This window comes from Agelaius phoeniceus, chromosome 21 (assembly GCF_051311805.1).
Source record: "Agelaius phoeniceus isolate bAgePho1 chromosome 21, bAgePho1.hap1, whole genome shotgun sequence".
Taxonomy (NCBI): Eukaryota; Metazoa; Chordata; class Aves; order Passeriformes; family Icteridae; genus Agelaius; species Agelaius phoeniceus.
Genome location: NC_135285.1, coordinates 8,683,871 through 8,709,653, shown reverse-complemented (window position 1 = coordinate 8,709,653; position 25,783 = coordinate 8,683,871). Strand labels below are relative to the sequence as shown.

Below are 25,783 nucleotides of genomic sequence, written 5' to 3'. Positions count from 1 at the left end.
CCAACGCTAGCCTGTCATGCTTAAATAACTCCTCCATGCTATTCTGGCTGCCTGCAGATCAGAAAATATCCTGTCACTGATGGGGAAATGGCAAAATATCCTTGGGAAATGAAGGTGCAATTTAAACTCTTATCACAGACAAATATTTAGATCATTTCTGTGCAGGACTTTCCTTATTAACCTGAAGAAAGGGCTTTCCTTTTGTACTCTTTCAGCCTTGGGCACAGAGGCTTTAGAATCTGTCATGGTTTTTTTAGAGCCAATCTTTGCAAATCTAATATGGCCAAATATCTCAGCATGCCTGTTTGCTGCTGAATGGGAATTTCAATAAGGGGAAGTGTTTGACACAGAGATTTCAATCTTGCACAAAGATGCACTGCACTGACCAGGCTACTGATGTAGAAAGAGCATTTAATTCTTTTTTTTTTTTTTGCTTCTCTCCTTGCATTTTGGCACTGTGAGGAGAAAGGGGACAAAAAGGGGACTTCTCCTGCCTGGGTGTGCAGGAGAAAAGTGATCTCTGCAAGGCTGGTGGCACAGGTTAACAGAGATTCTCTTTCCTGGGAGAGGCAAATTGAGGAAAGCAATTAGGGAGAGCTTTCAGACCCCAAAATAATTAAAAAACCATTCTCCATTCACTCCTACAGACTTGGAGGTTGATGCTTTTGACTGCAGACTCAGAAGCTGATGACACCTTGGATGTCATGGAAAACTCAAGGAAGACTCAATGTCAGTCAGGCTCTGGCAGGTGAAAACTCTTCACCTTTAAGTTAATCCTGACCTGAGGACTTGGCTCAGAAATACCTCAAAACCCCCTTGTTTTAAAACCAGCCTCGTGGCATGTAAATAAATATCTGGTGCTGGGCTGAGCAGTGTTTGCACTGCCCTGCTTAGCAAATGCCAGGCAAGTTAATTAAATTGTCTGGTAAGCTGAGGGGAGAAAATGCATCATGTGCAAAACCTTTTTAATGCTCATTTAATGCCTGGGGAAGGCAGTGGGGAGAAATGGGCTGCTTCCCACAGAGACAGACCCTCAGGGACCCCAAACAACCCAGCCTGGGGCTGCACCTCCCCAGCAGCACAGGAGGGTTTGGAGAACCCAAAATGAGCCTCTGGAGCGATGACCAGTCCAAGGTGTTTTGGCTACTTACAGTTTCTCCTCTCTGTCCAGGGTGCCCAGGCAATCCATCCTTCCCAGGAGGACCCTGTGGGAGAAAAGCAGCATCACCCAGTGCTTGGCAATAAAACTGTGCCAAACATGGAATCAGCCCTGCTTGCCCAAGCTCCCGGCTATTTCACAGGGAAACGGAGCTGCAGACCCTAAAAGCTGCACCCCTTTCCTCCCCACAGGTCTCCCAAAGGATTCATCTCACAGGAGTTGCTCAGGAAATCACTCCCAAACCATTTCTGAGGTCCCCCCAGTGTACAACAACTGCAGGGACAGCAGTGCTGTGCTGTCCTCCACGTCCACAGAGGGAAAATAAAGCACAGAACAGGCACAAAAGATCCCAGAGATCCTGAGTCAGTAGGAAATGAACATTTATAATCAGCTGCAATTTACTTGGCTATTTAAAATCTGAAACCACAGTGTTGTTATCAGCATGTCTCAGTGATGCCTTTTCTTGGGAATTTGTCAGGGAATCAGCCCAGGCTGGGTGGGAGAGGCTGGGTTATCCCTCTGGATGTCCCAGGAACTGAGTTACTTACAGGAGGCCCTTTTGGTCCAGGAAATCCAGTCGGTCCTTGAGGCCCTGGTGGTCCCTGGGATGGAAGACAAGGCAGAGAAGTTGGTTAAGGAACCTGCAACACTTGATAGGAAATATTACAAATATTATCTCTGTGTGAGCAGCAGGTAAGCACAAAGGTCTGGAAAGGCAAATGCTGGGTAGTTGTGTAGAAAAAATTACAAACAGAACAAAAACCCAGTGGGGGAAAAAAACCCCAAAAACACCAGGATTGAGGCTAAAATCATGAAAGTCCCATTGTTTGAGGATTTCCCAGCTGACTGTGGTCTGGAGAAAGCAGCAGGAGGTCCTAGAGAACCACATCCTCCAGAAGGAGCCTGGAATTCTGACTGCCTGCAGTCACCCAGGGGTGACTTGTCCCTTCTCCCATGAGTGATTCCACAGGACCCCCAAAGTCCCACCTGAGCCTTCCCTGGAGAGCTCAGACAGGACCTAAGGGCTGGAGGTGGCTTGGGGGCCCTCTCTCCACACCAGCACCTTTCACCTTGGATTTTTAACCAGAATTTCCCTTTATTTTCCCTTTTGCTGAGCTGCCTCCTGCCCACTCCTCTCTGCTAGCAGGGCACCCAGGAGGATCCACCTTGCCAAAAACCCTGGCAGCCCTGCAGGCCCACATCCCCTGCCAGAGCCTGCTCTACCCCTCAGCTCCTCTTACCCTTTCTCCAGGAGGACCAGGGGGGCCATCACCACCAGAGTTGCCCTTTTAGGAAGAAGGAAAACAAGACAGCATTTAAAAAAAAAATACCCAAATCAGCATCACAGCTTCTTGTGTGCCAAGGCTTCAGATGGCACCAAGCCCACGGTGACACCACAGCAACTCCCCCAGGCCTCTCTAATAATAATTCTGTGGCAGGAACAGCAGCCTGTGACAAATGAGCAGCTGCTTGTTCCCCCCACATCCCCTCATAAAAATCCTGGGGAGATTGGGATATTTCCACCACACAGTGGGCCCCCTCAGAGAGATAAATGCCACCCTGAAGAGGGGGGATTTATACAAAATTCATGCCAACACAAAGCCCAGAGATTTGTTTATAAACAAAAGCTCTGTTTCCATCCAGCCTGGTGATCAGTGCTTAGGTAATCAATCAGTGCTTTGGGATTGGTTTGGAGAAAAATCCCAAATTTTGCCTGGTGGCCAATGCTGGCTCAGCAGTGGGAAGGCAAAAATGGCTCCAAAAATGGCTCTCAGGGGGTTTAAACTCGATTTGAAACCCAAAAACGAGGGGCTGGGGAGGTTTAGGGACTGTGGGGTTGTGTTGATGTCAGGGTTCTGTTGGTCTCCAGTCTGGGAGTGCTCTCAGAGTCCTGCTGGCTCCTGGGCCAGAACATTTACAGATCCTGGGCACATCCTCTGCAGCTGGGTCATGAGCCACTGAGCTGGGAATGAGCCTTGGGAGGGCTCAGCTTTCCCAACCCAATGGAAAAGGAAAGGAGGGAGATGGGGGCTGGTGGAGCAGCTGCTTTCCACCCCAACTCTGCCTGGGACACCACCCCAAAGGCTCACACACAGCCCCAAAACCTCTCTGCTCCTCATCTGCCAGGAAAAACTCAGCAGCAGCTTCACCTCCACCTCCTGATCCTTGTATTTATGTGGATTTACAGCCCCTGGGCAGGTCTGGACAGTGATCCCAATGCCCACACAACATCTGCTCTCTGAGGGAATGGATCTCTCCAGGAGCAAAGTCCTCAAGTCCTTTAAAACCCCCAAGCCTTACCTTTGGGCCAGGCTTTCCAGTGCTTCCCCTGGGGCCTCTTTCCCCACGTGGACCCTTGAAAGGACACAAAAAGTGACATTTGAGGCCTTTCTGAACTGTGTGGGGTCAATAAATCATCCCAGCAGCAGCAGCAAGGGCTGACAGGCAAGTCATCAGAAAGATTTAAACCACATTCAGTGGAGACACCCAGCCCCAAATCTGTGTCCCCCTGGCTCAGCTGCAGCTGCTGAAGGCCAGGTCCCATCCCCAGTGAGGACACAAAGTTTTCCTTTGGCCAGGACAAGATTTTGAAGGACAAAAGGATGAAGAACAGGCTGCTCACCGTGGGACCACGCTGCCCCCTTGGACCTGGTTTGCCAGGAGTGCCCTGGAATGGAAAAGGAGAAGGGATTAGGAACCCAGAGCAGAGCCTGCCACACACACACACACAGCCTCAGGACCTCTCTGCTCCTCATCTGCCACAAAAAACTCAGCAGCAGCTTCACCTCCACCTCCCGATTCTTGTATTTATTTGAATTTATAGCCCTTGGGCAGGTCTGGACAGTGATCCCAGACAACATCTGCTCCCTGAGGGAATGAATCTCTTCAGGAGCAGCATCTTAAGTCCTTTAAAACCCCAAAATGCTTTCAAAGATGAGGCCACCCCCTCAGCATCCCAAAACCTCTTCAGCTCCGCCACCCAACACCTATAACCCCTTTTTCCCCACTGATTCCTGCTCCTGACGTGGGGCAGGGCCTTCACCCCGTGCTCCTGGGGTTCCTGTGGGGTCTGGAAGGTGTGACACAGGTTCCTGTAGGGTTTGGAAGGTGTGACACGGGTTCCTGTGGGGTTTGGAAGGTGTGACACAGGTTCTGTGGGGTCTGGAAGGTGTGACACAGGTTCCTGTGGGGTTTGGAAGGTGTGACACAGGTTCCTGTGGGGTTTGGAAGGTGTGACACAGGTTCCTGTGGGGTTTGGAAGGTGTGACACAGGTTCCTGTGGGGTTTGGAAGGTGTGACACAGTGACACAGGTTCTGTGGGGTTTGGAAGGTGTGACACAGGTTCCTGTGGGGTTTGGAAGGTGTGACACAGTGACACAGGTTCTGTGGGGTTTGGAAGGTGTGACACAGGTTCTGTGGGGTTTGGAAGGTGTGACACAGGTTCCTGCACCCAGGCCAATTAGGCTGCCCTACATTTTTCCGAATTTCCCTAACGCAGAGCTAAACAAGGAATTCCAGGCGTTGTTTGGCAGCAGCTCGTGAGCTCTGACAGCTGCACTGGGCTCCCTGGATTAATCCTGCTGTGGAAAAGGCACAGCCCGCTGCAAATAAAGCTGGCAGCCCATTAAGCTGAGCCTAAAAGCAGAGGAATGGCCTAAAAGCCCAGTTTGGGCTGGTGTCAAGTGGCCAAAACACCACGGGAAGAAATTTTGACTTTGCCCTGGGGACCTGCAGCCTGTGAATGGCACCAATCACCTCGAAAGGAAAGGAGAGGAAACCTCCATTCCCTGGGTGCTTAAAATATCCCTTTGCCATTTTCTGCCCCAAATCCATCACCTCAGAGCCTGCTCAGCTCTGACACTCATTAACCAGCAGAACATAAAACAGGAGCTGCAAAACTTTCCCATCAACTTTCCTGCAGCTGCTAAAATTAGTCCTGCTGAATCTTCCTTGTTCTTGCAGCTCCATTTATTAAAGCCTGCTGGCATTTTTTTTTTTTTAATTAATGGCAAAATTCACTTTAAAATATTCCAGCTGGTTTTGTTGGAGGCTAAATTGGGAGCAGGTGGGGAGGAGGGGGTGCTGCCTCCCCTCAGGTAAACCCCCCCACTCCTCTCCTTCTCCCACAATTCTATTTTTAAGCCAAATTTCCCCCTGCTTATTGTTGTCATTAGTCATGCATTCATGTGCAGTTGCAAAGAATTTATATCCCCTGTAAATATACACAGACCTGTATTTGTCAAACAAGGATTTTGACATGAAGGCAGCTAAATTCAGATTATTTTCCAGGCACACCAAGAAATAGTTGGATTTGGGGAGCTCTGTCAAACTGGGCAAGCAGGGAAAATCTATTGCTCCCTTCTAAAGGCAGAAAATAGCTCTTAAAATAAGATTCATTATTCATGTTTAAGTATTGATTTCATGAGCAGGGCTTGAAAAGATGCTGAGCCCACCTGGAGCTGAGGAGGGGCTCAGTGCTGAGCAGCTCTGGGGGGATTTAAAGGCTCAGGATTCTCCAAAAGCACCAAACAGAGGAGCAAAAGCTGCTTTGGGCTGGAAGGGACCTTAAAGCTCAGCTCATTCCAAACACCCCCATGGGCAGGGACACCTTCCAGCAGCCCAGGCTGCTCCAAGCCCCACCCAAAGCCACTCCAGGCTCCTTTAAGCAGTTTTATTCCATCTTTCCTGCAGCTTCCCTCCAAATTCAGCTCATCCCAAAGATTCTCTTCCCCAGCAGTCCCAGTCCTCCCAGCCTTTTCCCAGCCTCATCCTCTAATCATCTTCCTCCCTTTTTAGCCATTTTTACCTTTTCAGCCCTTTTTTTGTACAACTGAACATCCACGAGCTGAACTTTTGTGTTTGGGCTTGTTCAGCACCTCAGCACTAAAATTCAGCTGCCTGTGCAGGTCCTGCCCTTCCACCTCTGATTTTCACCTTTTTTTTTTGAATTATTTAAGAACTTGGGAAGACTCTCTGTGCTGCTGAAAAGCTGAGCTCCATTTCAGCAGAGAAATGTGGGATTTGCATGATTTTGGCCACATAAACCAGGGAACTGAAGAGCAAAATGGGGACATTGTGATAAAGAAAAGACAAACAAATGATTTGGGGTTTTTGCAGCTCCAAATTGAATTATTCCACATTGAACTGCAGGGAAAAAAAAAACCCTAGAAATTTTATTTCTTGGCTCCATGTGAACACATTCATAAACCAAACAAATTGAGTGGTCTTAGGAGAAGCAGAGGGGGATTTATCAAGTCTGACTCAATGAGGCTTAAATTAAGATGAGGACTGGAGCAGAGTGACCCCAGCTCAGCCTATAATTCTGTGTATAATTGCTTTTCTCTTTTTTCAAACGGGATACTTGGGAGGAAAAAAAAAAATAGATGGATAGCAAAGCTGTTACTGAAAATCAACATTTCTGTTACTCTTAAATTTCCAAGCTGAGCTCCTGTTGCTAATGGAAAGATTTGTCCATGAAAATCTCTCTGTACACTGATAAAGTGAATGCAGGTTGATTAATTTGGTATAAAATGGTAGAACCCATTGGAAATAATAAAAAAAAAATTAAAAATTGGAATTACCATGAAACAAATCAATGTTTGAAAGGTTAAAAAGCCGTTTTTTAATTCCTGAAGTGAAGAAATGTGTGGCAAGCCAAGGGTGTAACTAAATATCCTCACTACCTCCATGAAAGGCACAAAGCTCATTTGGAATAAAAGTGAGGGAAGTGCTGATTTTTTGCCTTCTCTTCTCTTCTCATGGCTTGGTTCTGAAGCTGGGCCCTTTCCCATCAGATCTGCTCCCTCCCCAGCCCCTTTCAGGCTGGAAAATGCCAAAATTCAAACCTCAGCCCCCTCAGGGTTTGTTCCAGCCTCAGCAATGCCCAGCTCCTGGTACCTTCCCCACTCCTTGGAAGGTTTCCCATCCCCTCCCAGCTGGGATTTGATTCCATCCCAGAATAGAATCATTGATGGATGCTCAGGGATTCGAAGCAGAACAATCCCTCCCCTCTTTTACACCCCCCAGAAATCCAGCCAAGGGGTTTCATTGCTGGATATTTGAGAAGGAGGGGGGTAATTCCAGGGAATTCCAGGCTGAATTTCCTGGCCTCCCTCCTCCTGCCCAGCCAGAGCAGAGGGAGGGATGGGGATGAGAATTTGTAGCTCCAGATGAAATGAAATAATAAAAAAAAGGGGGGGTGGATAGAACCCAAATTGCAGGGGTAGGATATTAATGCAGTGCAAAGTGATTTATATTTGCTGGGCTCCTCTCAAAGCTGCCTGTTAGAAGTCATTTCTATTTAAATGAGAGTAAAAAGGAAACTAATTCCACTTGCTGTCCTCACTCCCCCTTCTTGTCACTGTGACCGGAGCTGGTGCAGAAAATGACTTTGTTTGTACTCTGAATCCTTTAATTCCAGCATGTTCTGCAGCAGATAAAAAATAAATCAGTATATTTAGACAATCCCTACTCTGAGAGAAGGCTGTGGAGGTGGGGTGAGAGGCAGAGACAAGGCTGGGGGATGAAACCCCCTGATTTTCAGGGTGTCTCTGAATTTTGAGTAGCTTATTAAAAGCACTGAGAGCGTTCTCAGCCGTGCATTTAGAATTCAAAGTTGGGTGAAAGATGGTTCTGGCTGCTTCTGAACAGACTCAGCCATCCCTAATAATTACTGTTAATTAAAGAGCTCTTTGTGCCCTGAGCAAAGTCTCAGCAAAGGATTCAGGTTCAGAGGAGCCTCTTAAAATATCCTGAGGGGAAAATTCCCAGGATTTAATTGGGAAGGTGCTGGCTGTGCCATGCCCAGCATCCTCCTGTCCTGCAGCAGGAACCTCATCCTGGGATGAGCCTTTTTGGGCAATTCCTGAGCAGAGAAGCCTTTGGAGCAAAGGAATGGTCCCCAAATCTCTTTGGAGAAGAAGAAACGAGTGAAGCAGTGGGGATGCAAATCTTACCCTTGTGCCCTTCTCTCCGTTGGCTCCTGGGAATCCTGGGAAGCCGATGGAGCCCTTGGGGGAAGAGCAGAGAGGGAGGGAGAGGCTCAGGACAGCCCTGGGGCAGCTCTGGCCATCCCCAGAGCCCCCAGCCCTTGTGCCCCGAACCTCCCTCCAATGACAGCAAAGCCAGCAGGCCTGGGGTGCCCTCTGAAATTCAATTTTCTCCAAAAACAACACCAAAACCAAAATACTCATGGCTCATGAGCACTCACTACAAAAACCTGAATTTTGGGGTTCCCTCTGACATCCAGTTTTCTCCAAAAACAGCACAAAAACCAAAATACCCATGGCTCATTAGCAGTCACTACAAAAACCTGACTTTTGGGATGACGTTCAATTTTCTCCAAAAACAGCACAAAAAACAAATATCCATGGCTCACTAGCAGTCACTACAAAAACCTGAATTTTGGGGTGCCCTCTGACATCCAGTTTTCTCCAAAAACAGCACAAAAACCAAAATACCCATGGCTCATTAGCAGTCACTACAAAAACCTGACTTTTGGGGTGACGTTCAATTTTCTCCAAAAACAGCACAAAAAACAAATATCCATGGCTCACTAGCAGTCACTACAAAAACCTGAATTTTGGGGTTCCCTCTGACATCCAATTTTCTCCAAAAACAGCACAAAACACAAATATCCATGGCTCATTAGCATTCACTACAAAACCCCAAGCCCATGGTTGTGATGGGAGCCCAGGCAGGGTTTTGGATTTTAGCTCCTAAGTCACTGTGGTGCACATGAAAATTTAACTCCTGGCTTGTTTCTGTCTGATGCCAACGCCTGGAGAATTGCTGCTGCTGCTTTTAAAATATGGATTAGTCCAAGAAAATGCAAAAAAAAACCACCCCCCACAACCTTACTCCAGATATAGAATGTAAATTAAAAATAAAGCAGCCCCACCACAAGCAGGAAACAATCTCTTGCAGATAATTCTGTCTCCAGAATGAAACAAGCCTGGCTTGGTTTGGATTTTTTTTTTTTTTTAAGCAGGGAACATGAATAATAAAATACCATTCTTACAAAAGAAGTTAACAAAAACAGAAGTTCCCAAAGCCTCCAGGGCATGTGAAAACTGGGCTGGAGCCTAAGTCTATGGAGTGGAATTCACAGTTTTAATTTAAAAAAATGCCTTGAAAATGGCCCAAACGGAGGTGGGCGTGGAGAGAAGCTACAAAGGCTGTTTGCAAATATGCAAATGGCAGCTTTCTTTTAATTTCAGGGAGACCCTGAGTCATTAACTATTCTCCTTAATTAATTAGATAATGCTGTCTTGGAAGATAAAAACCCCAATCCAAGGAGAAGGACTGAAATGCCTTTCAGCAGCAGGAAAGCTCCCAGGAGCCTTCCCTGCACATCCCAGCCCTTCTCCAGCTCTTCCCACCACTTTGGGACCCAAGCCATGCACCAGCAGCTATTTTTGTGCATCCCTATTTTTGTCCTGCATGAGTGGGAAGGAGGGACCTCACCCCACAAACGGGGGCTGAGCTGGGCTGTGTTCCTGGGCTCCCCATCACATCCCATCCAAAATTCCTCATCCCATTTCCATCCAAACCTCTTCATCCCATCCAAACCTCCCCATCCCATCCCATCCAAACCTCCCCATCCCATCCCAAACCTCCTCATCCCATCCCATCCAAACCTTCTCATCCCATCCAAACCTCCCCATCCCATCCCATCCAAACCTCCCCATCCCATCCCATCCAAATCTCCTTATAGCATCCCATCCAAATCTCCTCATACCATTTCCATCCAAACCTCCTCATCCCATCCAAACCTCCTCATCCCATCCCATCCCATCCCGTCCCATCCCGTCCCATCCCATCCCGTCCCATCCCATCCCAAACTCCTCATCCCATTTCCATCCAAACCTCCTCATCCCGTCCCATCCTATCCAAAGCTCCTTATCAAATCCCAAACCTCTCATCCCATCCTATCCCATCTAAATCTCCTCATCCCATCCTATCCCATCCCATCCAAATTTCCTCATCCCATTCCAACCTTCTCATCCCGTCCAAACCTCTCCATCCCATCCCATCCTATCCCAATCTCCTTATCCCATCCCAAACCTCCTCATCCCATCCCATCCAAATCTTCTCATCCCATCCCAAACCTCCTCATCCCACCCCATCCCATCCAAACCTTCTCATCCCATCCCATCCCATCCCATCCCATCCCATCCCACCCCGTGCCCGTTACCTTGGGGCCCTGCCTGCCTGGATACCCAGGCAATCCTGGCACGCCAAGTTTTCCCTGGAAAAGAAGGAAAAGGGAGTTAGAGCCTCTGAGGCAGCAAGAAGGGGGGATGCCAGGGGCAGGGAGGAGCAGGGCAGGTGGAACTAAACTTTGAGGGAATCCCAGTGGGGAGATGCAGAGTGAGCACTGTAACCATGCTGGGAACCAGCTAGGAATGGTTGGGCTTTTATTGGGAAATTAAAAAACCCCATTTCAATTTATTGAAATTTATTGAAATTAAACTTTCCGTTTCTCCGCTTATTCCCCTCTGATCTTTTTATTTAAAAATAACCCCAAAGAGACCAAAGCCTCAATGTGGCTGCCCTAAACCCACCTCCCTCAGGCCTCCCTTCACACAAAACTCCCACAGCTCCTCTTCCCCCCTCTGCCCTAAAACTGCCCACACCCCTGAGACACCCAAAATTGTGGGGTTGGATGTAGAACACAGAATTCCCATCCTGGGCTCACCTTCTCTCCAGCAGGACCAAGAGGACCTGGATCTCCATTGGGGCCAGAGCGACCTTTGGGACCTTCGGGCCCGTCCTCACCCCGAGGGCCAGGGGGGCCAATTTCCCCCTGTTAATTACCAGAGAAGGGTTAATTAGACAGGCAGGTCCCGGATCCTGGGGTTGCTGGCAGCACATATTCCATGGAGCTGCTCTGGGAGAAAGCTGGGCTTCAGCAGGAGGCTCAGGGAGATGAAATTGTGGATGTGACCAAAGTGCCACAAAATCCAGGTGTCATGCACAAAATTCTCCCATCCTCACTGGGAATATCTCCACCAAACCAGCCTTCACCAACTGCAGCCCTTTCACCTTCCTCCCTTTCACCTCCACCTGGATGTGCAGAGCAAGCCCTGGGAAGTGTTTGATGGAGGGCTGAGCTGGGCAGCTGCAGGGAAATTATGGGAATTACTGGGGAATCTGAGCTGCTGACATGGATTGTGGCCCTGCCAGCTGCAGCACAGGGGACAGCAGTGTCACTTTGTCACACAGGGAGCAGGAGATGGCTGAGCCAGCCTTTTCCTGGCTCACCAGGAGCTGCTGGATTGATCCCACAGGTCCCAGACTCTCACCCGGTCTCCTTTGATGCCCATGTCACCTTTGAAGCCAGGGAAACCATCTTCACCCTGAAAATGGAGAGGGGAAAAAATCACCCATGTGGTAGAGATGGGGGAAAAAAAAAAAGAATGGAAGTTTCTCAAGCCTCATTTGTTCAGGGAGGACAAGCTGAGGGCCACACATTGCCTTCTCCAAGTCCTTGGAGTGCACAAGCAGGAATGGAAACCCACCCAAAACCCACAGAACCCCTGCAGTGTCCCCAGATGTGCCCTGCATCCCATCCTGGCTGCAAGGCAGCACCACAAACAGCCCCAAAGTGAACAACAGGACCTTGGCAGCGCTGGGAACCAATTATTTCTGGAGTAGAAGTGGTTTCATTCTCATGAAGGAGGTTTTGCACCTGCTCCCAGGCAGCCTCCAGGACACTGCAATATTTCCTTCAGCCAAGAAGGTTTAATTGCAGATTAATCAATAATGCATCTCATCCTACAGCTAATCCCCAGAGGCAGTGAAGACATTTCCCAGAAAGCTTTAAAGTTTGGGAGATCCCAAGCTCAAACTGCTGCTGAATTTCTGGGGAGGGGCAGGGATGAAGGAAAGGTGCTCAGTTCCCATTTTTCCCCCCTCAAGAAAAATCCCTTGTTCAGGGGAAAACCTTCCAGGGAAGATCCTGTGGGATCCACCTACAAAGATGCTCAGAAATTGCAGAAACACAGCCCAAACTGATCTCACCTTTTCCCCCTTGGTGCCTTTCAGCCCACGAACTCCATCTGCTCCCTTGAGAGAGAAACCAAGATGTCACCAGGGCAGGGGTAAAGTTCAGGGTGAAGAAATTAAAAATCACCATTAATTGTGGCAATTTCTGTGATGTTTAATTGTATCTCTGCAAGCTCCAGTGCACAATTCCAGGGACACTGCCCTTGCATCTCCTTACCTTGACTCCACGGGGTCCTGGATAACCAATGGGGCCCTGAGGACCTGGGGGACCCTGAGGGGATGAAATGCAAACAAGAAAAACACATCAAAAACCAACCCAGAGGTGCACTGATGAGGAGAGGGTGCGGAAAACAAATTTCCTGTTTCCCACATGGGTAGGAATGGCAGCAGCCACCTGAAAACAGCCCCAGATAGCCCAAAATAACCCAAAATAGCCCCAAAACAGCCTGGGGAGCTGCAGGAGCATCACCTGCAGGTGGGGTGGCAAAGATCCATCCAACAGGAAAGGGAGGATGAGGAGGGTCAGGATGGAAACAATTTGTTAGGAAGGGGATTTATGCACAAGGTATGATTTGTGGTTTGGGTTGGAGAAAACCAGGGGAGGAGGAACATGTTCTGTTCTGTAGGAATGTTCCACCCTGCTTCCAAAAGTTAAATATATTATATTCAATATTTAAACTATATATATATAGTACATATTTAAATTAAACTTTTGGTGATGATCACAGAGAGAAGGGATCACCCCCACACCATTTTGATTTCTCCAGGGGAAAGGTTGGGATTTTCAGCCTCCTGTGACACCAGAGGGACAAACCCAGCTGTGGTTGTGCCCAGCAGCACTCCTGGTTCTGTCCACCCAGCTGGGCTGAACTCTGAGCAGAGAATTTTGACAACTGCAGCGCTGTCTGCAGCAGGACTGCAGCTGGCAAATCTCCTGGACAGACAGACAGACAGACCAGTGCATAATTCAAAGGCTTTGGCCTCTGGCAATAATCTCAAATATATTGTTAAAGAGGGACTTGGAGGTGGAAGGGAGGAGAAAAAAAATCTATTTTCTACATTGCCCGTGCCACAAAGGACATTTATTTGTGTCTGTCCAGAGCAAGCTTCCCTTCCCAGGCTGGGTTCTTGGTGTGGGCTGCTCTGTGGAGCTCTGCTGGCCAGGAGAGCTGGGAGCAGCTCACAGGAGACACCCAGAGACAAAATCTGGGCTCAGCTTTCAGATTGCAGCTGGGTTTGCTTCTCCCCTGCCCCCCTGGCCATGCCTGTGCAGATCCATCTCCACCCAGCCGCCCTGACCTTCTCGTGTGGAGCTGAGGGATTTGTGGACACCAACCTGACTGCCCTTCTCTCCAGGAGGACCTTCCTTGCCAGGGTGACCCTGTGGGGAGAAAAGAGAATTTTGGGGTTTAGAGCACATTGAATTTTGGGGTTTAGAGCACATTGAATTTTGGGGTTTAGAGCATATTGAATTTTAGGGTTTAGAGCACATTGAATTTTGGGGTTTAGAGCATATTGAATTTTAGGGTTTAGAGCACATTTATTTTGGGGTTTAGAGCACATTTATGTTAGGCTTTAGAGCACATTGAATTTTGGGGTTTCGAGCACATTTATGTTGGGGTTTAGAGCACATTGAATTTGGGGTTTAGAGCACATTGAATTTTGGGGTTTAGAGCATATTGAATTTTAGGGTTTAGAGCACATTTATGTTGGGGTTTAGAGCACATTGAATTTTGGAGTTTAGAGCACATTTATGTTGGGGTTTAGAGCACATTGAATTTGGGGTTTAGAGCACATTGAATTTTGGGGTTTAGATCACATTGAATTTTGGGATTTAGAGCACATTGAATTTTGGGGTTTAGATCACATTGAATTTTGGGCTTTAGAGCACATTTATTTTGGGGTTTAGAGCACATTGAATTTTGGGCTTTAGAGCACATTTATTTTGGGCTTTAGAGGACATTTATTTTGGGGTTTAGAGCACATTTATGTTGGGCTTTAGAGCACATTGAATGCTTTGGTAGCTGTGATTTATTTGCCAGAGAGCAGCAGCTCCCCAGGAAGCTCCTACTGCCACAAGCTGGCTTCCTGGAGCCACCTTGCTTTTCCCAAAGGGAAAAGAGCAGCATTTGGATCCTTGGTGCTTTTCCACCTGGATATTTCTCATTTTCCCCTTCAGCACCTCCCAGCAGAGCAGCACGAAGCATTCTGGAATATTCTCTGCTCAGCAGAGCACCTGGGGGAGTTCAGCAGGAAAGCAGCCCGAGGATTTTGATCAGATAAACAGATAAAATCCTGCTGGCAGGAAATTTGTGAAGGTCACAAGATGCCCAGACTGGTCAGAGCCCCTCATTAAGTTCCTAATTCCTGGAGAGGTCCCATGAGAATCATGGATCTAAGCTAACCTGCATCCCTGCTAGCCAGAGGCTGGCCAGCTTTCCTCTTGGCATTTGATGCTGCATAATTCAGCATCCCAGAGGTCCCAACATGTTCTCATCACCTTTATGGCCTTTTCCTGGGGTGGCAGGCAGGGAAAATCAAAGTGTGAATTGCCCCAGGTAGAGCTGGGAGGGTCAGGGAGAAATGGGGAATGCAGGAAAGTGGTTTTGGGTGGTTTCCCTACAGCTGGATCCAAAATGGAGCTGGGATGGAAAATAACTTTTGGTTTGGTGTGAAAAATGTGTATTTTATGATTGGCTTTTCGCAAATATTCAAATGAATATTATATGTGTTGTGTTAGCAAGTGATGCTGTAATAATTCTCTTAAGCAGTGTATTAAATATAGTTTTAAGTTATGAAAAATGTTAAAAAAGAAATTATGCTATTTAGGATACTTATTTTAAAGAAAGGACTGGCAGTGAGATAGCAGCCACAGGACACCTGAATCTTTCAGAGAAAGAGAATTTATTGCTCCATTTTCAGAAGAAATGAACTTCTTCCTGCCTCAAAGGCTCTGTCAGGATTCAGAGGAAGAAGTTGACACTGCCCAGACAGAATCCTGTGTTGGAATGGAATTTATGCATCATGGATGAGGTGTATGAATATGCAACAGGCTGTTGTTTTTAAGGGTTAATCCTCTGTTAACGTGGGTCCTTCTTTGGGTTCGTGCTGCCCAGAAAAGGTACCCGGACTGTCCATAACTCTTTGTTTCTATTGTCTCATATTGTCCTAATTCAAATTGTCCAAATTATTATTACTCTCATTGTATTACTATTTTTATAACCATTTTATTACTATTAAACTTTTAAAATTTTAAAAACCAGTGATTGGCGTTTTTCACATTTGGCAATATCTGCAATATCAGTGACCCCTAGAAGGGCACTCACTGCACACCTGGGTTTGTTCAGGATGGTGGGAGCACATCCAGCTGCTCTAAAGCCATTCTGCACTGAGCTCTCTCCTTTAAATACTCAATTTTCTACCCATAGAATAAAGAAAATGATGAGCATTTTCCATCATCGGTTTCAGAAGGGAATGTCAGACCAGCCAGACTCCCTGAGTTTAATAAAGGAACAAAATGACAGCTGCCACTCCTCCAGCAGCAAAACGGGGGAGAAAACTCAAATCTCAGCTTGATTGGATTGAGAAAACTCAAATCTCCTGTGATTTTAATGGCACCAAGAGCACCAGGGCACAAAGGATCCCTAAAACCACTCCTGCCTTCAGCTCCAGGATGAACCTGCAGCAGGATTTCCAAAGCCTGGGTCCAGCCTGCACTAAACCACCCCCATTTTCACTGTGCCCGTCTCCCTGGCTGCTCCTGAGGTCACAAAGTGATGAGCAGCTCTCCCAGAGAGGCCCTCGGGGATTTTCAGGGATTTCCCAAGACAGATTCCCATAAATAAAACCCTTTTTGGCCTTGCAAAGAGCAACCCAAGCCCACCTGTGGTAAAAGGTCCCTGCCCGTGCACAGCCACTCTGCGGCTCCTCCACAGCCTCCAGGCTGCTTAAAAATAGAATTTCTCCAGCAGAAGCTCCCCGGAGGCTGCTGCAGGAATTTCACATCAAAACCTACAGATTTAGAGATGTTCTGGGCTTTGCTGGAGCTGCTCTGTTGACTCAGCTAACAATTGTACGGATGTTCCAAGTGCCCTCTGTAGGAATGACAATCCCAGGGTGGGAAATGCAATTTTTCTTTTCTTTTTTTTTTTTTTTTTAAATTTTTTTTTTCTTCTCCTCAGGCCGTGCTCTGCATTTGCAGAATGAAACAATTTTTGCAGGGTTTTTTTTATTTTTTTTCATTCTTAAATGAATGTCTCTGTGAGATGGGTAACAATGAGATAGGGTTGAAAGGCTCGGTGATTTTTTATTTTTTGAGGCTGATTTTGACAGCGAGGAGCAAACGATGTTGAAAGTGGGATTAGAGAGGGGGAAGCTTTGAGAATGGAACATTGACAGGGAATTTCCAGCTGCTCTCATCACCTCTGTGAAACCCAGGGTGAGGACATGGGATGGAATAAACACCCCCAGGGTCCCTCCCTGCCTCTGGGATGGGAATAAACACCCACAGAGCACAGGGCAGGAGCAGGAAGGGGGGAAAGAGAGGCCTGAAGGGATGGTGAGGAGTACCCAGGGTGAGCAGACCTGTGATGGGGCTTCCCAAACTGACCCCAGCCTCCAAGGAGGGTGAGCTGACCTTGCAGGATGGTTTTTTCCATATTAAACTTTTTTTTCCATATTTTTTTTCCATATTTTTTTTCCATTTTTTCCATATTAAACTTTTTTTTTCCATATTAAAGTTGTTTTTTTTTCCATACTAAACTGTCTTTTCTTCCATATTAAACTCCATTTCCATTCTAAACTCTCTTTGTTTCCATTTTAATACAGTGCTCTCTATTCCCATTTTTAAAGTGCCTTTATCCCAACCAAAAAGCTTTCCTTGCTTTTACCCTTCCCATTCCCCCTCTTTGGAGCCGTGAGGGGCTCAGATCCCAACCTGGGCTCCCATTTCCAAGCCCAGGGGCCACTGCAGGGTGGGGAGAAGCCCCTGCAGGAGGAAGAGGAGAGCAGCACTTACCGGGGGCCCATCAGCACCAGGCATGCCAGGGAGACCAGGTTTGCCCAGAGGGCCCTAAAACCAAACACAAAATCAATCAGAGCCTCCAGAGCACCAGAGCATGGGCATTTCCAGCCACGTTTCCTGCTTTTCCCAGCTGTGAGAGGTGGAAGAGGTGGAAAAGCTGCCACAGGTTGGAGGGAAATCTGTTTATTTCTGTGCTGCAGCATCCTGGGACAGCTCATTCACAGGATGCAGCAATGGGAGCTTCAGGCACCACAAAAACTGCCCAAAAGCCAGGATGCTGCACAGCTGGGTGAGGACAAGGTGGGGATAACCAAACTCTGGGCTCACAGGACCAAGAAATGCCCATTTTTGGGTGAAAAATGGCAAAGGAGAGGAGCTGCCCCAGCTGAGTGCTCTAACACTGCTCAGTGAGCACCTTTTAATCAGCAGCTGCTGATTTCTGCCCCATCAGGAGGTGCCACTTGTCTGACAGAGCTGCCAGGGTGCTCCTTCCCAGGGCATTATTGATTATTGCACTCCAAACAAGCAGGAGGGGACACACAGGGACACACACACGGTGCCCCTGCTCTGTGGGAGCTGACAAAGTCCTAAATGACCCCTCTGAAGGGAAAACTTCTCTGCTAAATCCTGCTGGTTCCACAGCTCTTGGGGAAAGTTCTCCTCATTTAAATCCTGCTGGTTCCAGAGCTCTTGGGGAAAGTTCTCCTCCTTTAAATCCTGCTGGTTCCACAGCTCTTGGAGGAAACTTTTCCTCCTTTAAATCCTGCAGGTTCCAGAGCTCTTAGAGGAAACTTTTCCTCCTTTAAATCCTGCAGGTTCCACAGCTCTTGGAGGAAACTTTTCCTCCTTTAAATCCTGCAGGTTCCACAGCTCTTGGGGAAAGTTCTCCTCATTTACATCCCACAGGTTCCAGAGCTCTGGAGGAAACTTTTCCTTCTTTAAATCCTGCAAGTTCCAGAGCTCTTGGGGGAAACTTTTCCTTCTTTAAATCCTGCAGATCTCAGAGCTCTGGAGGAAACTTTTCCTCCTTTAAATCCTGCAGGTTCCAGAGTTCTTGGGGGAAATTTTCCTCCTTTAAATCCTGCAGGTTCCAGAGCTCTTGGGGTAAAGTTTAAATCCTTTTAAGTTTAAATCCTTTTAAAGTTTAAATCCTTTTAAATCCTGCAGATCTCAGAGCTCTTGGGGGAAATTTCTCCCCCTTTAATTCTTGCTGATTCTAGAGCTCCTGGGGGAAAGTTCTCCCCTTTTAAATCCTGCTGGACCCAGAGCTCTTGTAGGAAACTTTTCCTCATTTTAACCCTGCTGGTTCCAGAGCTCTTGGGGTAAATTCACCTCCTTTAAACCCTGCTGGTCCCAGAGCTCTTGTAGGAAACTTTTCCCCCTTTCAATCCTGCTGGTCCCAGAGCTCTTGTAGGAAACTTTTCCTCATTTAAACCCTGCTGGTTCCAGAGCTCTTGGGGGAAGTTTCTCCCCCTTTAAACCCTGCTGGTCCAAGGGCAGCACCAGCCCCACGCTGACAGCCAGAAAATCAGAGGCAGAGGGAAGGGATCCATGGGCTCTCCCCATTATCATCCCACTCAGACTCCCAAAACCCACAGAAAAAAAAAAAAAATCAATTTTCAATCCTCTCCTCATGTTTTACCATAGGCTGCCTTCAAAATGTTTCTCCCCAGAGGGGAAATGAATGCAAATATGATGAATTAGAGGTAAACTGAGCTGGCCTGAGCTCTCCTCTGTCTGGAATGAGAGCATTAGACTTTCATGGCCACGGCTGCAAACAGATGTTGCACATGGGGCAAAGGAGCAGCTGAAGGAGCAAAATGCAAATCCATGGCAGAGGGAGGAGAATCCAGAGCTGAATTTCAACTCACTTTCTCTCCTGGGGGACCGATGGCGCCTTGCGGACCTGGGAGACCCTGTGAAAAACCAAAAGAAAAAAATTAAAATTGAGGTTGTAAAGGAGCAAGTTATTCCTTCCAAATGCATCTTGGCTGTGCATTATTTTAGTGCCTGCGAGGGCTGGGGATTTGCCCAGCTCCATTCATTCCCAAAATGTCTTGTGAGGGGCAGTAAAATGCCTGGAGAGCTGCAGGGGCTGTGGGCAGGAGGGATGCTCAGAGGAGCAGGATTCCCTGAGAGCCACGGGGAGAGCCTGGAGATGTGCATTGCCCACCTGGCTCTGCAGAGCTGCACTGGGAGTGTTCAACATCCCCCAGGATGGGGTTTGGCCACCTGGAGCTGCTCTGGCCGTGCCACAGCCAGGTGAGAGCCGGGGGATCCCACTCTGGGCTGGAAATGTTTCCTCAAGCCAAATCTCTCCAAATGCTGCTCCCCTTCCTGGTGCTGAATTCTCCCCTCTGTTTTTCCCAGCTGTGCAGAAGGAGATTTGTTCTTACCTGAGCCCCGGGGTTCCCCTGCTGTCCTGGGGGCCCTGGCTCGCCCTGAGGGCCCTGGGAGGAGACAAGGGCAGGTGGGAAAGGTGAGATGGGAGCACAATTCCTGCATCTTACCCCAGCTGTGCCCCTGCATTCCCACTGCTGGACACCCCTGAGCTGGACCCACACCCTCCCTGAGCCCTCTCTGACCTTCCAAGGGCTCCTGGAACAGCTTTTCCCACTGGGAAAAGGAAGGGGGAAATGATTTCCAGGCCCACTGACTCCTCCCCAAGGATTTCCAGCCCAAAGGAGCTGAGCAAGGCTCTAACACCTCCTGGTCTGTGTCGCCATGGTATTTTCTGAAAAATCCCTTTGCCAGGATTTTCCTCCTGAGAAGCTGAGAAGCCTCAGAGGAAAAGAAAACCAATGATTATCTGCTGCTGTGGAGTGCAACAGGTGCATCTTTGATTGGTCTCATGTGGTTGTTTCTAATTAATGGCCAATCACAGCCCAGCTGGCTCGGACTCTCTGAGAGTCACAAGATTTTATTATCATTCCTTTCTATTCCTTGCAAGCCTTCTGATGAAATTCTTTTTTTTCTATTCTTTTAGTATAGTGTTAATATATCATTTTCTTTTAATATAAATCATAAAATAATCAATCAGCCTTCTGAAACAGGGAGTCAAGATTCTCATCTCTTCTCTCGTCCTGTGGACACCACCACAGGTCTGCATTTATTCTCCAGGGAATCCCTCCCATCCCAATCCCATCCCATCCCATCCCATCCCATCCCATCCCATCCCGTTTTTTCCCCTCTCAGTTAAATGTCTCTATTTTGATATTCATTAGCTCAGCATGCATCTCAAGGAAAATGTTTCATCTTTCATGGAGAAATTTAGTGTAATTCCGCCAGAAATTACAATAAATTAACATCCATTTGCTGCAGGAAGATGTTCCTGGTGCTTTGATAGGAATCTAGACCAGGCTAAAAAGCAATTAGCAAATGTAATCTAAGAGAATTTTGCATTTTGCCCTATAGAAAATCTGAACTGCCTGTAAAAATTTGCAGGGAGGACTTACCACATTCCCTTTGGGACCTGTTTGTCCATCCATGCCAGCCACACCCTTTGAAAGGATTTAAAAAACACAGCAGTAAGAAAATATCACATTATTTCACACCACAAAAGCAGGGAAATTGCCACAAAAATAATTTTAAAAAAATCAAGAACTCCTTTGGACCACGTGGAAAGGGAATAATTTCCCAAAGGTGTTTGCTGAAGCAGCCAATTCCATTAATCCAGGTGAATTTTTGAAGTCATTTCAGTGGCTGGATTGCATCCCACGGGCATGGGGTGGCACAGGGAAAGAGGGAACAACCCCTGGCTGGTGAAGGGGACAGTGCCAAACCCAAATTCACCTGGCACTGACACTCCCTGAGCACCTGCACTGAGAGGGGGGCATGGAGACCTCCCCATGGCACCTGTTCAGAGTCATGGCATTGTTCAGGTTGGAAAACAGCTCCAAAATCATCAAAAACCATCAAACCCAGCCACGTCCCCAGGTGCCACATCCATGTGGGCTTTGAGCCCTTCCAGGGATGGGGACCCCACATTCCCTGGGCACTAGGAAGAAATTTCCTCCCCTGGCACAACTTTTCCCCTCATCCTGTCTGTTGTTACTTGGGAAAAGAGCCTGATCCCCCTCCCCACAACCCCCTGCCTGCTGTAGAGAATGAGATTCCCCTGAGTCTCCTTTTCTCCAGGGTAATCTTTCATCCTGTGGGGTGTAGCATCCCATCCGTGGGAGATGAGACACTTTGGGAGCAAACCCTGAGTCCTCATTGAACCCCAGCAGCACCAGGAGCTCACAGCAAAGCTCTTCACGTCCCAGGAGGGCTGAAAGGCCACAAAATGTTCCCCATGAAGCACTGACCCCTTGAGCTTTGGGGTGGGGTTTTAAGATTTGGGATCCCAATGAGCAGCAGAGATTTAGGGACAGCCCCTGAATCAGCATTTCCAGGGATGGGATCTGCTGGATAAAATCCCACATGATCTGGCCTGGAATATGAAGGAGCTGCTTCAGATTAAGCAGTGACCCCCTGAGCTTTGGGGTTGGGTTTTTAAGGTCTGGGATCCCAGAGCAGCAGAGATTTAGGGACAGCCCCTGAATCAGCATTTCCAGAGATGGGATCTGCTGGATAAAATCCTACATGATCTGGCCTGGAAGATGAAGGAGCTGCTTCAGAGCCCCGAGGCAGCAGTTAATGGCAAAGGCTCTGTGTTAATAACTCTCATTCCTCCCCTCCAGCCTGAGCAAGGAGTTCATATTTACTCAGGTGGGGCAAATCTGCCCTGCACGGACGTGACAGCACTGAGGATGGGGGGAAGGCAGAGCCACCAGCTCCTTTTGGGACCCCACTGCTTTCCACTGCCCAGATGTGGCAAATTCTGCAGCTGGAGGCTGTGCTGGGGGGGCTGAGGTTGGGGTTTTGTCTGGAAGGCTCTGGGGAGGGCAGCAGGGAACTCACCGGGGGCCCTGGGGGTCCTGGGGGTCCCTTGGGGCCCAGCAATCCTCGGGGTCCCTGTAGGGGGAAAAACTGGGTTAGGGTTCCCATCTGAGGATGAGCATCATGCTGGGCATGGACACAGCGGGGTTTGGATGGAGCTTGCAGGTGCTGCAGCAGCTCCCCTGAGCTACAAACTGGGAGAGAAATCCTGTGGGCACAGACCCTTCAGTAAATATAAATATAAATATAAATATATAAAATAAAAATAAATATAAAAATAAAAATAAATCTAAAAATAAATATAACTGTATAACTATAAATATAAATATAAAATTATCATATATTAACAATAAAATATTATTTTCTATATAAATAATAAAATAAATATTAAGTCATTATATAAATATAAATATCAAATATTATATATTTTAAAATTAAATATAAAGATAAATATTATAAATATAAATATTGTAAATATGAATTATGCTTAATAATATAAATATAAATAATAATATAAATATAGATATAAATAAAAATATAAATATTAATAATTATAATTATACTACAGGCATTTATTCCTTGGGTTGTAACAAATTTCCCTTGAAAAAAATTAAAAAAAAAAATTGATTTAATCCTACTCCTGGATTATCCTGTGAGCCACACACTTTGCAGCCAAGTCATTCCAGCTGGGAATTCATGAAGGATGACCTGAGAACACCAATGGAGCATCCCAAAAATCCCTCCAGGCTGCGATTTTGCCATGGACAACCCACACAGCTCAGCAAAGGTGGCAGAGGTTTCCATAAATGTTCATTTTTAAAGGCTTTGGGCCCTCCAGCATGAGGGTTTCTGCTCTCCTGGTGTTTTCCTTCCATTCCTGCCTTTCTCACCAGATCCAGCCTGGCACTGCTGAAATTGGTGGGATGGGAGCCTCACATGGAATAAGGAAAACATGGCAGGAGGGTTTGAATGCCTGCAAATTGCTGGAAATCCCAGCCCAGCCCCTCCTGGAGCCTTCAGGGGATTTGGAGTGGAAGGAAAGGGGTGGGAGCACCCACTGGGAGCTCACTTTAATCACAGCCCCTTCCCTGCCATGGAGGGAAGAAAACCATTCCTGACTGATGGGCAGATTTATCTGCCTGCCCAAACATTCCACAGCCTCCTTTTTGTGATGCAGAGAGGGCTGAGGAATTAAAATGAGGGCTGAGGAATTAAAATTAAACGTTACAGGGTGGAATAGGAGACATTAATGAAATGCCTTGGAGGTCGTGGGGAATTCAGACCCTGCAAGAAAATTGCAGTTTCCAGCAAAAACTGGATGAGTCCAAGGGTCCATCCCAGCCACTGGAGACCTCCTGGGCTGAAGCCTTGCATGAACCCAGAGCAGAAACTCCACTGGTGAGGGCAACTGGAAGGAAATGGAGCAGGATGAAGGGAAACCCATTTTGAAGTCCCACCACTGCTTTCAGCCACATTTGGAATGACTTTCTTCTGGCTGAGGGCAGAGAGAACAAACCCCCAGCTTTGGGGTGCGTGTATTTACAGCAAAATTGTAAATTTACAGCAAAATGCAATGCCACTGAATCCTTTATCCTGGCCATCCCAGAGATTTTTACTGGTGCTGCTAAAATAAAAATAAATTTCCCTGCGTGTGTGTGTTACCCTCATTTAAGCTGCTCTTTTGTTGCCGTGTTACCTGAGCACATAAATGCTTTTAAGAAGTTAATAAGCCATAAGTTATTGCTTGGACATGTGCTAAGGAGATAGCTGAGTTGATTAATCTTTCCCAGAAGTTAATCAGACATCTTGTCTATAATTTAGTTCCAGCGAGTCTGTAAATGCCAACCCTTCCCTCTCTCCCATGAACTGTGCCCAGCAATTCCCATCAATTAATCTCAGGCCGCTGTGCACAACAAAAATCAGGGATTTTGAGAGAAATGGTAGGGAATGTTCTTTTCACAACAGAGGAAATGCATCCAGGATGAAACCAGCAGCCACACAGAAATCTGCAGGCAGCACGAGCAGTTTGCATTGCCAATAGAGTGAGAAATACTCAGAAATACTCAGTACTAGGGGGAAAATGCCTTTTCAGAGTATTTCATTGACTGCCTGTTTGTTTTTTTTAGTGGGGCTCTCCTTGAAAGCATTTCTGTGGCTTGGCCCAAAGGGTTTGTCCAAGCCCTGTGGGATCTCCTCCATCCATCCTTCCTGAGACCAGGAACCCCCAGCTCCTCCTGCAGCTGCTCTGCAGCACCTGGGCCCCAAACACTGGCAGAGAGCAGATTTGGGGAGTTCTGTGCCCTGGCAGCAGGATATTGACCCCACTGGAGGCAGACAGAAAAGCCTCCCTGAGCTCACTCCTGCCAGGGTTTCACCCTGAGGTTTATCAGGAGTCACTGACACTGGTGACACTGGTGACAATGGTGACACTGGTGACACTGGTGACAGATGCCACTGCCCTGAGATCAAACCCTTTTCTCACTGGAATTTGCTATGGACACAAAAAAAAAAAACAAAACGTATTTTATATTTATTTGCCACACCTAATTTCTACCCCAGCCTGATTACCTCAATCCCAAAGCAGAGAGAAGGATACAGGCAGGAAAAATATGACATTAATTTAAGTTTTATATTTACAGTTATGATTTTCTCTGAGCAATCAATGAGATTTTTTTTTCATTTAAAAAAAACCCCAATCTAACAAACAAACAAAAGAACTCCCACCTTTGCAGGAGTGAAAATAAGTGAAAATTATTAATGAAAATTAACAAAGCAGAGTTGTTCCAGCACGGCCACTCTCAAATTGTTCATGTGGAGCTTCAAGCTGAGTTCAATCCCTGCAGGATCTCAGGGCAAAGCTGCCCCATGAGAGCCCTAAAAATGCCTTTTCCACCCCAAATCCACCCCAATTCCACAGAATGGGGAGGGGGATACTCACAGGTTCTCCAGGGAGACCTCTGGGTCCAACTTCTCCATCATCTCCCTGGGCAGCAGCAGAGACACAGAGAGAAGCAGCAAGAGACAGAAAAAAATCCACATTTAATTCAACCTCACAGGGGTTTTGTCCTTTTTTAATAATATTTACACAGAAGAGCAGTTTTTGTGCAGGACTGACAGGGTTTCCATGCCTTGGAAGCCTGAGGACTAAAATTGAGTTTACCAGGGACTAGAAAGGCCTGAGGATCCTTCAGAATTCCTGCTGATGTTTAGAAAAGTGGCTTTTGCCACCACACAAGGGGCTGTAGACACAGCTCAGGGCAGGTGAGCCAAAACCCACAAGATTTGAGACCAAAGTGAATGGCAAGGCAGGGTGGGGATGGGGTTTGGGCAAATCAGAGCCCCTCAGATAAACCAGAAGCACCAAAAGGGTCACCCTGTGAGCCAACCCCTTGCAGCCAAGTCATTCCAGCTGGGAATTCATGAAGGATGACCTGAGAACACCAATGGAGCATCCCAAAAATCCCTCCAGACTGAGATTTTATCATGGACAACCCACACAGCTCAGCAAAGGTGACAGAGGTTTCCATAAATGTTCATTTTTAGAGGCTTTGGGCCCTCCAGCATGAGGGTTTCTGCTCTCCTGGTGTTTTCCTTCCATTCCTGCCTCTCTCACCAGATCCAACCTGGCACTGCTGAAATTGGTGGGATGGGAGCCTCACATGGAATAAGGAAAACATGGCAGGAGAATTTCCTCCCTCCTCTCCCATATC

The 25,783-nt window shown here is 47.3% G+C and overlaps 1 protein-coding gene across 2 annotated transcripts in view; it reads right to left on the bottom strand.

Moving 5' to 3' along the window:
* Positions 1–25,783, bottom strand: part of COL5A1 (collagen type V alpha 1 chain) — a 137,777-nt gene that overhangs the window by 28,243 nt on the left and 83,751 nt on the right. For both annotated transcript variants that reach the window (XM_054646208.2, XM_077189145.1), the window contains exons 20-37: positions 25,012–25,056; positions 22,095–22,148; positions 20,648–20,692; positions 19,589–19,642; positions 19,064–19,108; positions 17,187–17,240; positions 13,506–13,550; positions 12,387–12,440; positions 12,185–12,229; positions 11,467–11,520; positions 10,860–10,967; positions 10,356–10,409; positions 8,116–8,169; positions 3,783–3,827; positions 3,461–3,514; positions 2,401–2,445; positions 1,708–1,761; positions 1,152–1,205 (exon numbers count right to left, since the gene is read on the bottom strand). In XM_054646208.2, coding sequence (XP_054502183.2) covers positions 1,152–1,205; positions 1,708–1,761; positions 2,401–2,445; positions 3,461–3,514; positions 3,783–3,827; positions 8,116–8,169; positions 10,356–10,409; positions 10,860–10,967; positions 11,467–11,520; positions 12,185–12,229; positions 12,387–12,440; positions 13,506–13,550; positions 17,187–17,240; positions 19,064–19,108; positions 19,589–19,642; positions 20,648–20,692; positions 22,095–22,148; positions 25,012–25,056 — 963 coding nt within the window. The remainder of the gene's footprint in view (positions 1–1,151; positions 1,206–1,707; positions 1,762–2,400; positions 2,446–3,460; positions 3,515–3,782; positions 3,828–8,115; positions 8,170–10,355; positions 10,410–10,859; positions 10,968–11,466; positions 11,521–12,184; positions 12,230–12,386; positions 12,441–13,505; positions 13,551–17,186; positions 17,241–19,063; positions 19,109–19,588; positions 19,643–20,647; positions 20,693–22,094; positions 22,149–25,011; positions 25,057–25,783) is intronic.